Source organism: Austrofundulus limnaeus, unplaced genomic scaffold, assembly GCF_001266775.1.
Source record: "Austrofundulus limnaeus strain Quisiro unplaced genomic scaffold, Austrofundulus_limnaeus-1.0 Scaffold18, whole genome shotgun sequence".
NCBI lineage: Eukaryota > Metazoa > Chordata > Actinopteri > Cyprinodontiformes > Rivulidae > Austrofundulus > Austrofundulus limnaeus.
In genome coordinates, this window is record NW_013952420.1 from 3,248,429 (window position 1) to 3,261,446 (window position 13,018).

Consider the following 13,018-nt stretch of genomic DNA (forward strand, 5'->3'; position numbering starts at 1 on the left):
GCCTAAAAAGGTTTATGTAATGTCTCCAGGGCATCAAGTGACTGCATCATATGCTGCGTTCCATTTACATCGTATTCCGGGAACTGGTAGTGACGTCATTTCCCAACAAACCATTTGAAACTGCATTCCAGTTAGCTGACAGGCGATTGTATTGTTGCTTCTAACCTAGCTACAGCACTGCTACAATGTAAACAGTGACAAAAAAGAGAGCTCTACTACCTATGTCATGCAAATAAACATTGATTTTAACACGTACAGTATTGCACAGAAAACTTGTGCGAGTGATTAAACATGCACAAAAAATTAAGAAAGATAATTAATAGTAAAAGTTATGGAGTTTACTTTCTAAAGCTGTGAGTCGCCGCCATCTTGAAATCGAAACTGGGGGCAGTTTCATCTCTCCCACTATACCAGTGGATTATTACCACTGGAAGGGGCGTTCCAGTTTAAATCTACCAATGGAAACAGGGAAATTACCACTTCCCAGGACTACTGGAACGCAGCAATAGTCTTATCTAAAAAATTTGAAATTGGTCTCTGTCTTTTTAAGAAACTTCTACCATTTCTTACACTCCCACTTCTCGTGTTGCTTTGAGGGAGGGGTGCTCTGTGGGGTGGGAGCTCGGCTGCAGACTGAGCTTCAGGGAGAAGGTTTGGGTAAATAAGCAGTGCAAGTGTTTACACAGGTTCAAATGTTAACACAGAAGACACATTAATTATTGGACTCAACCCAATTCAAGATGGCCACACAGCCACAAAAGTGGCTACACATCATTTAATTTTACCGATATTGAACTAAAATTTGATGTGGTAGTAGCTGAGAGTCATTCACAACACATAACCAAATCATCCAAAACTCCCTTATTCTTATCATCAGAAAATATTTGTTTAAAACTCTGGCTTTTATTCAAGAATTATAAACATTCTTTCAAAAAAAATGCTGCATCTTAATTGAAGCAGAGTTTGTTGAAACTTTCATGTAAATGGTTCATTTTGCTTGCAGCATCGCTGTCGAAGCTTCTGAACCTTTGTCTCTGTCCTGACAGGAGATCACTCGAGCCAAGGGCTGGGCCCTGGACCGCATGGTTCTGTGCAACGAGGTGACCAAATGGATGAAGGACGACATCACCCACCCACCCGCTGAGGGGGTGTATGTCTACGGTCTCTACCTGGAGGGGGCCGGCTGGGACCGCCGCAACTGCAAACTCATCGACTCCAAACCCAAAGTCCTCTTCGAGGCAATGCCGGTCATCAGGATATTTGCTGAGAATAACGGTGAGTTTTTTGTCGGCCAAAAACGTCACATGGAGGGGATGAGGGGGGTGGGGTGCAAGGAGAATTCCAGCATCAACCCAGAAGCTCTAATCCTGCCTGTCTTAAGAGGATCTTAAAGTCTCACTCCTCCGCAAGGTTTCCCATCCCACGCTGTCACTGGATGGATGTAACATTTAAATGTCAAGCTGACTTAATGCTGTTTATGACGTCGGGGAACAGATCTCCATCAGTATGTGGTCCAGTATTTGTTCCAGATAAGGCCAGAACTCACCGATCAGCTGCAACATGAAAACTGCTGAGAGCTAAGGTGAATAGCATTGATCACTGTGTTAAAATGCGCGCACTCTGCTCCGCTTGTATTGATCATGTAGTTTTTTTTTACTGTGACTCATGTCTGCAGACAAACTATCAAAATGACACAAAATCCACAAACATATGAAAACAAACACAGCCTGGGAGCTGGCAGATTGCTCAGAGTGGGGATTTTCTGGGATTTTACCAGGAGTTTGGAGGGATTCAACAGTCTCTTCAACCAATAAAACAGTCACATCATGAGTGATCACAAAATCCCTCCATCCTTTGCAGATCACTTTTATTTCAATTTGTTCAAATATAAAATGAAAGCAGATTAAACTGATTATTGTGGCAGCAGTTCCAAAAAACATTTTGCTTTTGAAGGTGAAAAAAACTAATAAATCTTTCACACATTTCTGATTTTAAATATAAAACTATATATAATCCCAGCTTTCAGAACCCAGAGTTTACAAGATATACAAGTTCTTGTTTGTTGTTGACATTGGTTAGTAAAATGAGAAGGCAAAATTTCAAACCTGCCTTTTTATTTTAGTTTTTTAATGAGCTAAATGATGTTTGTCTTGTTTGTATTTGACDAAAGAATCAGAAAGAGGAGGATTTCATTGTTGGCAGGTGGTTTTAATGTTATGGCTGACCAGCAGCCACCAGCTAGCACCTCTGCCTGGCCAAAAATAAATGAATATGTTGTAATACATGTTCCAGATTGCTCAGTGTGTTAGATGGATGTTTCTGTAGATGAGTGGTTTTATGTGTGTTGTGGACTCTGCTTTGTATAATTTGTTATAGCTTCAGTTGAATCAATATCAGCCCTGGTTGTTTGCCATGACAAATTAAATAAAAAGTGTTTTTATGCTGATGGCTTCCAGTAGTTCATCATGTTGAGAATTACCACACTATCAATCATGCCTGAAAAAATAGTGCTGTCAGAGGAGTAAACTGAAAATTTAGTTTGATTTGTAACAGTTGACTTAAAAAAAACAATTGTTGTATTTAATCATCCATTCATTGAAATAAATATTAAAAAATTTAAACAACAAAAACAAAGTGCAAGTCATAAATGAAAAGAAACAGAAAGTAGAAAATATTTTCCCAAAATTAACAAAAATATCAGATCCTTCCCAAACAACAATTCATGTCACAGTCGTATATTTCTTCAACAAACTAGCCTTTATCATTCTCTCAAACTTTTACAGCTTTTTTAACATAAATGTCATTATTCCAGTCATATTCCTTGAATTGCAGTTTCCTATTTTTCAAATAACTTGATACCCAGTGTAGTGCTAATCGTCTGATGTCGTATTTATTCAAATTTGAAAATTTACTTTAAAATAAAGGCAAGGAAGAAAACACTTACCTGTGATAACCTTCAAGTAGTTTTACTTAGTTTTAGGAAACATTTGCTACTGATTTTTGATCTCATAAAATTAGTCATGTTCTATTTTTAAAATTAGATTTATTTATTGTGTGTGTTGTATTTCACAGGTGTGAAGGATCCACGCCTCTATTCCTGCCCAGTCTACAAGAAGCCAGTGAGAACAGACATGAATTACATCGCAGCGCTGGACCTCAAAACCTCCCTTGCTCCAGAATACTGGATCCTCCGTGGTGTGGCTCTCCTCTGTGATGTCAAATGATCCCTTTAGATCAGAGGAGCCCAAAGTGGGGCCCGCGGGCCAMATTTGGCCCTCCAAGCCATTTGATTTGGCCCACCAGCAGTTGCCATAGTTAGTTGGTTGTAACTTGTTGTACTATGTAGAAAGTAATCATTTCTTATTATACATAAGCAGTTTTTTTCTTTCCTGATGCTGAAATGATTGTATTAAATTGTATGAAAATACATTGCTGTCATGTCATGTTGACCAGAGAGCTGTGAACTGAATTGCCCTTTTAGGATAAATAAAGTTATTTGAAGTTAAAGTAACAGTATTTCCACCTAAAGTCATTATTTATCCATTGGTTCAGTGAGTATAAGAGGCTGTAGTGCAGAGTTTTCACTCATGGGGTTGACTTTGTCTTTGATATATTAAGATTAAACATCAAACATGAAATACATGGAACAAGAAGATATATTTAGCTTAGATTTAGCCACACATGTAGATTTGTACACTTTATAAGTCCACATTTATTATATTGTCACATTTGGCCTGCAGCCCTGGATAGATTTTCATTTTGGCCCTCTCGAGGAAAATGTTTGGGCACCTCTGCTTTAGATAATCTGTCAAAATGACAATTCTGTTGTAACTAATGAAATGTGATTAAATATTAATTTTTCACAATTGAGCTGACTCAATTCAGTGTTTAAACTGCAATACTTCAGTGTTTTTTGTTTCCATGTCAGAGTAAGGAGCTGCTGCAATGTGGGGAGGAAAGACCACACAGATGTAAAACACTTTGTCTGCCTTCCAGCTGAGGGCACAGTGGGTTTTGATAGGCTCTCCTTATTTATCATAATTATTTCTGTCAGATTAGACGAGTGAATTCTCAGCACCTTGAATGTATTTAATTTGATCATCTTCAGAATTTGTCATTTAAATCTGAGATTAAATTTAGGATTGAAGCTAAAGAGGAAATGAACATTGCAGCCTCAGTGAATGACCCAGAAAAGTCCAGACAGTTTTTGTCTGTCCTCCTGCTGATCAGGAACACTGATCACCGTCTGAGAGCTGATGTAATCGGAGGCAGCACAGTCCTGTTGGGAGTTTGTAAAGAAACCTACAGGTAAACAACTACATAGAAATGCTTTATTAAGTTTTTACAATAAAAATCAATGGCATCATCAAAACATCAAAACACTTTTTTGGTAGTTTTTGGTAGCATTTTCTTTTCTTACAAAACCAGTTCTAGCATACACAGTAAAGCTACCCTGTACAACAATCAGGCTCTAACTACCCAAAACTAATTATTTACATTAAAATCATCTGTCCGGTGTTTTCCTTTTTAAATGATAGAAATGCGTTTGGCTCACACTGAAATGACAGACACCAGAGGCTGGATGCACAACAGCTCGTCAACAGGTTTCTGAAGGCACATTGATGCACAAATTTGTTTCAGAATTATACGTAGTTCTATTGGGCTCACTATACTGATATATAACCAGCGGATTAGATTATTTTACAGATCTTATACTGCTGTAACTGACAGGACAGCTTAGTAAGAAAACTGAGCATGGTGTTCAAAATTGAGATATCTGTGTAGATTTAAAAATAGCTTTCCTGTCAACTTTACTGTCTCTAAATGTAATTCGACTTACATCTGGCCTGAAATTAAATGTTTAAAAATGTCTGATTTTTTTTTTTACACACGCCACCATTATGCATCTGCCTTCATATTTTCAGCTGTCAGCGGGCATCGACAACCTGATAAACATTTAATCACTTCAGAGCAAACAGATTAAAGTATAAACTTTAAAACCATTTTGTAAATCCAATGTTTAGGAAGGCATGCTGTTGACAGCTTGTTTCTTAACAAGTATCTTTCCAAGATAAGGGTCTTCTGTTTTCTCTATTTAAATATCAGCTGTTTTAAAATATTCTTCTTAGGGAGCACACAATTTCTGACATTTATAAACACCAGTGACACAGTGTAGCTTTGAAAATCACTGTAGACACGCGACTTTAAATAGTTTTTATGCAAATTGCTCTTGATTTTCTTCTGAATGTTGTTTTGTAACCAAAGTGTAACGATTGGTTTTGAGAAGGCGGGGTGATTGTGAGAAAGAATACAGAATTTGAGATTCTTCTGTCTCACTGAGCTGAATCACTCCATCTAATGTTCAAATAACTGGATGTTTTCAGTGCTGTGGTCCTCGCTGTAAGTAACTAAACGTATACAACAGCTGTGGCATTGCTTCAAAGTAAAAATAAACTCTGTTCACAGTTCAGATCTGACTCCTCCTCGGGTCACACGTCTTTCTGTTCCAACAGCAATAAGATGAAAGCTTCTTGGTCTCAGGTCTGTTTGTTGTGCCTGTGTAAATAAAGATGATGTTGAAGCAGTCTTATGGCATTACATTCCCCTGGGACAGCGAGCGAGTCATCTCCGTGTGCACAAAGAAGGTCTTGAGTTCTCCTTTGCCTTTGACGTTGATGATGCCTCTGCAGGAGCACATGTAGCCCAGAGTCAGGAGGATGAAACTGGTTTCCTCTGTCACCTACAGGGAGGAAGGAACACACAGCTAACGTTCATGTTGTTGGTCTGGATTTATTTCCAGCATATATTCAGCTCTCCACACAACAATCTGCTAATAGACTCTTCATGACATTACTACAACTTAAATACTAAATACTGTGTGGCTGGACATTACAAAGTCTGCTAACATCACTGCCTGCATTATTTCTCTTATACGGTTTTATTTTATCACAGCTTTTATAAAAAAAAAAAAAACTAATGTTTAAACTGCAAACTGTGTAATGAACGGGTAATAAAGTTATTAGAACCCAAACAAGAAGTTGATGAGTAACACTAAACAAAACACCCTTTCTAGGTTTTAAAACTATTATAAAAGTTGGAAAATGTTTACATAAAAATTCTACTTTGTTTTCTTTTTACATCTGAAAATATCAGAAAGCTTTTAAATCCAATCAAAACCTCTGCAGTTGTGCAGAACTGCAGACGGTTTTATTACGCTGTGAAGCAAAGCAGCTCTCTGACATCTGAACAGGTCCTGCAGCCGCACGGTACCCTGCTGGAAACCCTGTTTATTTTATCAGTGCTCACACAGGACGCCTGTAGAAGATTTCAAGATATTGATGAGATGACCATGCTGCCATAAATGGCACGAGCAGAGGGACAAAGAGTTTTAATCTGAATGACTGTTGACATTTAAGATGTCTGAATGTATTAAAGACGTGGTGCTCCAATGGTTAGAAGCAGTCAGTTTTAGTTGTGATGTGATGTTGGCCATACAAAACTAAAGCTAATTCAGTGTCAACTGTATTTACCTTTTTAATGGCTTCTCTTCACAACTGAGGCATTTTATTTTAACATCTCTATCCAGTGTTTCTAAAAGCAAAAGGTTACGGATTTTGTTGATAGAAAATCTCTACAACAAATGTCCTTTCTGAAATGTGACGTTAAAGAACTTTTTCCTTTTTGTTCTGACATCAGTCATCATTTGAGTACAACATTAGAAAGGTACCCCCTGACTTATAATAAAATAACTTTAAGATTGGATCTTTTTGTTTTGTATTACTTCTTCTCAGAACACGACTGTTTTCTTTAACGCTTAAATTCACACAAAAAAATAGTAATCTAATGTAAATTTAAATGCTTCTCAATGATTGTGAAGGAAATGACTCCTATTTCCTAAGAGGCTCTGGTTTGAGGAGATTTGTTTCTGCACAGCTCTCCTTTAATCACACACATCTCAGATACGCTGCAACACCTTTGGTTCTCTTTTCCAGATGTTCTGTTGTGCTTTTTCTGCTGAGCTTCATTCATTATCTTGTTTATGACCCGTTTCAGTCAAGCTTTGGATGTCGTGGTAACACTGACATCCCATTGCACATTTTTAAATTTAGTCTAAAGTCAAAAGGAAACTCATTTTCTTCCCTCACCTGTATTTTTCCCAGGACTCCAGTGCTTTCCATTCTGCTGGCTACATTTACTGTGTTTCCCCAAATATCATACTGTGGTTTCTGAGCTCCAATGACTCCAGCTATCACTGGGCCATGGTTAATACCTAACAAAGGAAACAAGGTTGTTAGAAAACATTCCTGATTTATCCTAATTTACTATATTTAGAAAACACCACATGTTTCTTTACAAGTGTAATTTTAATTTCTAGAAATCTGAAGACTGACTTAAGCACATTAATGTGCAGACAGCTCAGGCTGCCAACTAAAATAATGAGTTGTGACATGGACTGTAGCGGGAGGAGTTTCACAGGAGCTCTGTGCTATGCGTCTCATGAGCTATGATGGTGAAAGTGTTGCAACCACATGACCACTAGGGGTGTAAGAAAATATCGATACACTGAAATATCACGATATTTCATTTCTCGATACTGTATCGATATTCTAAGACCGATTCGAAGACCGACACCCTCTGCCTTCTAAGCTGAGGTAAGGCTATGAACAGTTACTTATTTGTCAGAATGTCTGTATTTTAAGCCAAATTAAGTGTCTCATGCACTCTTTTTTCCAGCTGTAGTCAGCCGTCCCGTCCACGTTACAGGCAGGCAGGCATATGTAGCGCATATGTCTAGTGTCTCGAGCTCAGCACTCCCCCCGTGACATAAAACTGTCTGTTGCTCACTGTCTGGCTGATCACATCAAAGTCCATATACTGTAAGTTCATCCTGCTGTGTTCGCTTCAAAAATGGTTTAACTGTGTTGTTTAGCTTCTCCATTTATTTATTGTTTATTTTTGGGACCTGCCCTGCTGTTCGACCCACAGTTATGCAAATCACGTTCTGGATGCAGGTCAGCTGATCCCAGAAACTCTGTGTGCAGCAGCTTCATATCACCTGTTTACTGAACTTTATGACAACATAAAGGCTATTAAGTGTTGGGTGACCATATTGTAAATTAATATTAAAAAATAAAAGCTGCAAAAATGTATTTTCAAACTATTTATTGGCATATTTAGTCTAATAACTGAAAACATGGATGAAATAAGAAACATGAAACAAATAAAATAAAATACATACAAAGCAGAGCACAGCTAAATGTATCAAAAGTATGTCTATGTAATATTAGAATTTTATGAGACAATGAATTTTGGTTTTTCATTTTTTTTCCAGTAAGAGCTTTTGATTTAACAGAATTTTTGGACAAAAAAAAATCACAATATTTGGCAATATATCGCATTGCTTACAGTATTGCAATATCGGGATATATCGTATTGTGACCCCTCTGTCATGATATGTATCATATCGCCAAGTTCTTGCCAATACACAGCCCTAGTGACCACAAACAGACTTCTTCACTTCAGATGGAGTAAAGAGAGCCCTTTAGTTCTGTTCACCTCAAGTGCGTGAAGACCAGTATTCCTGTCTGATGGGACACACTGGGCCTTGTCTGGAAGCAGCAGGGGTGTACAGTCACACACATGCACACTGCTGAGTTAATGGAGCATCCCATGCTGAGACCTGCTACAGCAGGTCAGTAAGCAGCAGTGCTTGCTGCTCACAGGAAGCTGCTCTCCTGCCCAACAGCATGATGTTCAGTACATGAGTGGTATTTTATACGCCAGTGAATTTCTGGTCATTTCTACAAAGTTAAATTATCTCCACACACAGAATCTTTGCACAAGGTAGCCACGTTAATGGATTGTTGAAAGTAGTTTTGCTTCAACAAATAAAAACAAAACGCAAAACTGGATTTCTGTTTTGTAATTGAAGACATTTCTCATCCCAGGATGGGAAGCTAACATTTGATATATTCTCTATATTCTCTGTTTTCATAAGTGATCAGTAGCCATAAAAAGACGACAACTTCAAAGTAGAATCACTTTTAAAAACAGCAAGAAAAAAAACAGCAATGTAGTAGAAAAAGTGTCAGGGCTGAATCTACAGTGCAACTCACCAACTCTGAGCTTGAAGTCATTGAAGGAGTGTTTGTTGATAACATCCAACTTTCCCACCAAAGCAAACGCAAACTCCACCATGGTTCCTATGTGCATATACTGCCTGTCATGCTCCTGCAGGAAAACACAAATCACACGCTTTCTGACAAAAAAAGTAAACAACATTTTGACTGTCACATGTATTAGATGTAGAACTGATGAAAAGTGTTTACCTGGGTCGTGTACTCGGTTCCAGACGATGTGTTCAGTCCAGTAGCAGCCATATAAGTACTTCCAATTGTTTTGATCTTCTCAACACCACTGAATTTAGGTTTGGAAAGAAGCTACAGAAAAAAGTATATTAAATAAATAGATGCACACAATAGCTCAAGCAAATTAAACAGCATTAGCGATGCAATCAACCATAGGTTGCACATCTATACCATTTAATCCCAATTCCAATGAAGGTGTAAAAAAGCTAACAAAAACAGAATACGATGATTTGCAAATTCTTTACAACCTATATTCAGTTGAATACACTACAAATATTTAATGCTCAAATGGATAAACATTGCCAATATTTACTCATTTTGAATATAAATGGAAATAAAAAATACGTAAATGAAAAAAATTAATGAATATAAATTGCAAAGGATTTACAAATCATTGTATTCTGTTTTTATGTATGTTTTACACAACATCCCAACTTCATTAGAATCGGGGTTGTAATTTTCTTGTATAATCCGGGGAAAAAATATCACAGGTCTGTCAAAAGCCTATTTACAAGCAGTTGTAGTTCACACAAGAGCCTTTAGTTCGATCACATCTGCTAGAACTGCAGTGAAACCTACTGAAAGATAAGGCAGTTTGTGTCGAATATTCCTGAGGCACACACAGGATGATACAACAGTTGAAATGTTGCCGTTCACCTCATCAAAGTCAGCAATGATTTCGTTGAGAAGCCTGAGGCACTCTAATCCCTCCTTGTTGACATCTGATTCAGTGTAGAACTCTTTAAAGTCTGGGATAGAAGCAAACATGACGCACACCACGTCATAGGACTGATGGTACAGATCCTGCAGGACAAAAAAACCCCAATGATGTTAGCTTCAACCGATGCAAAGCAATATTAAAGATGACACTGATGAAGCACAGATTTATTAAATTTTAAAATGACGTCAAGAACTTTCTGTCTATGCTCAAGATGAGAAATATGGTTTTCTTTTGAAAAAAGAACAAAACAAATGGGGGTCAGCAAAACCACACCAGTAGTAAATACAGTAGAAATGTCTCTAAAATAGACCAGAGCACCAACTTGGATCCTGTAGAAGAGCAGACAGCTAAATGCTGGTTTATCATTCCTAAGTTTTACAGCAGCTGCCATGTTACCATTTAAACTGACAGGTTTGAGAACACCTCATGACCTAAACCTATTTATAAATCCAGCAGCAGACACTGTAAAAAGTATTCATGTTATGTAACAGAAAGGAGGACTGTCATTCTCCTGATATGTCACCCCTCTCCCCCACCAATGTCAGGTAAGGTTTTTGTAGCACAACTACAACCAAGAGTAAATCATAACTACTGTATTTGCATCTTTAAAAGAATAAGCCCAAGAATGTTATTTTGCAACATTTGTTAGACTTTTTGCTAAAAAAACACATCTTTTTGTCTTATTTAAATTAAACCAATACTAACTAGGGTTGTGCAAAATCATATCGTGTGTAATTCCTCATCAGAAAAATTGTCAACATTTAATCAAAAAGAAAAAATAAGTAGGTCCTCTGGATGGGTTCTTCTTTAGTGAAATGTTTTGTCTCTCCTCCGAGAGACTTCTTCAGTCTGGTGAGTTTCAGGTGAACTCAGCCTTATAAGCACTGCCTCCACTTGGACAAACAGGTTATTCACATGCAAAAGAGGGCCATCGCCTAACAATAGGCTTGATTAGTTCTATTGTTCATAGAGGGTCATGTGTCCCATCATCTGACCCGTGTCTTGTTATGTGTATGTAGTGAATGCAAGCGGGGGTTCAATGTCCCCTTGTTTTTGTCCCTCTTTCCCTCTAAAAGGTCCTTTTGCATGTAACTAACCTGTTTGTCCTGGTGGAGGCAGTGCTTATAAGGCTGAGTTCACCTGAAATTCATCAGACTGAAGAAGTCTCTTGGAGGGACAAAAAGTTTCACTAAAGAAGAACCCATCCAGAGGACCTACTTATTTTTTTCTTTTTGATTTTTTTCTACCTGGATTGCTGAGATGCATCAGGACATGTCAACATTTAATATTTGCCACTTTATGATTATTACAATCAGTGTGATGTGATGATGTATTTTGTGTGAAACAACTTCACTATTAGGAGCACATTTGAGCCCAATGGTAGAAGGCAGCACAGAGCAGATAACACTAACCCTATGAACTTATTTAATCACCTGAAACACCAACGTTACCCAGAGTGTGAGAAAATCCAAGTGCAATTGTCATCTATTAATCATCATCGGCAAAATCTACATTGTAGATTAATCATGAACAATTATTATATCTACCTCATTTTTCCAGTTGCGAGCCAAAAAGTGTTCTGCAACATGTGCAGGAAGGACGTTTTCCAGCAAAACCCGGTTGAGGTTTTCCATGGTTTCAATCTCCTCACACTCCTTCTTGAACTTGTTCTTCCACAGAAAGTCTAACCTACAGTAATATTCATTCTGTTACAAGAGGACACAGAGGTGAAGAGACTGAAGGTACAGCTGCACAGCTTGCTTCTATCAAGTCACAGAACAGTAGAAATCGACCACATTTATGGACGCGGCCTAAACTAAAAACAGAAAATATGCGTTGTTGAAAATGACCCAGTTTCTTCACAGCATTAAGACCTTTAGAAGTGAAGTGTAAAGAATCAAATGAAGTTCAGAGCAGACAGACCGTTGGGAAAGTGGAGGTAAACATTTTCTTCTGCACTTTACATTATTCATAATCCAGGCTTCTCATAACACTGAAATTCTTGTGCTTTACACTCAACCACATTCATAAATAAATTGCACTAACAAAGAGAATCATGTTTATGAGGTGAATAAAAAATAATTAATTATCAAAAATATATATATTTATAGCTATCTATCAAGCAGACTATCTAATAAGGATACTAGAAATACCATTCTTAAAGGCAGAGATAAAAAGAGTGGGGTGATGCAAAGATGAACTTTGGATGGATGTATATGAGACAGAAGAAAGCTTTAACTAAAATATCACTCCTTGCATTTTCAGAGTTTCTGTATCATAATCCATTTACATAATCTCAAATAGTCAGTCAGCCAATGTAGAAATAATCTACCAAACACAAATTTCCATAATTTTTGTTAAGTTGATTTATGCATTTTGCCTTTAAAGCAGCAAAGCACTTTTAAATGTAATTTTATTTATTTATTATTTATTTATTTATTATTTACTGTTATTTTACCAGGCAAATCCCATTGAGATCTCAGATCTCTTTTTCAAGGGCGGCCTGGGCCTGAAGGCAACCTATTGTACATGTTTTTGTGTTGTGGGGGAAACCGGAGTACCCGGAGAAAACCCACGCAAGCACGAGGAGAACATGCAAACTCCGCACAGAAAGACCCCAGGTCCGAACCGGGGATCGAACCCAGGACCTTCTTGCTGTGAGGCGTCAGTGCTAACCACTGAGCCGTCGTGCCGCTATTTAATGAAACTCAGCAAGTAGGTTGTTTCAAACATGTGAGAACTAACCACATATTTTCCCTTTTTATAAGATTCCAGATTCCAATGCAAGTTGCGGTCAGGACTCTGAGCGTTCCATACAATGTTTTCCAGAACTCCTCATCTTGCGGGGAAGCTGAATATGACCCCACTCATTTTTGGTGTGGAGGTGGGGTCCTTTTAATCCCAACCTGATTAAGTGCTGGATGTGGGG

General features: G+C 37.8%; 2 protein-coding genes across 4 annotated transcripts in view; one reads left to right on the plus strand and one right to left on the minus strand.

The window, feature by feature from the left end:
• dnah5 (dynein, axonemal, heavy chain 5) overlaps nt 1–3,866 on the plus strand; it is a gene marked incomplete at its 5' end in the record, with an annotated part of 62,439 nt that extends 58,573 nt beyond the window's left edge. Inside the window, 2 exon segments of the mRNA XM_014003420.1 lie at nt 1,047–1,275; nt 3,073–3,866. Of these exon segments, the coding sequence (XP_013858874.1) occupies nt 1,047–1,275; nt 3,073–3,224 (381 nt within the window).
• A 528-nt stretch (nt 3,867–4,394) lies between these two features.
• The window catches only part of adcy2a (adenylate cyclase 2a), a 45,488-nt gene continuing 36,864 nt past the window's right edge, over nt 4,395–13,018 (minus strand). The window contains exons 20-25 of one of the 3 annotated variants that reach the window (XM_014003421.1): nt 11,637–11,795; nt 10,026–10,172; nt 9,330–9,440; nt 9,117–9,231; nt 7,146–7,270; nt 4,395–5,740 (exon numbers count right to left, since the gene is read on the minus strand). In XM_014003421.1, the coding sequence (XP_013858875.1) occupies nt 5,588–5,740; nt 7,146–7,270; nt 9,117–9,231; nt 9,330–9,440; nt 10,026–10,172; nt 11,637–11,795 (810 nt within the window). In that variant the 3' untranslated portion in view covers nt 4,395–5,587. The remainder of the gene's footprint in view (nt 5,741–7,145; nt 7,271–9,116; nt 9,232–9,329; nt 9,441–10,025; nt 10,173–11,636; nt 11,796–13,018) is intronic. The other 2 variants (XM_014003422.1, XM_014003423.1) reach the window with 2 other exon arrangements.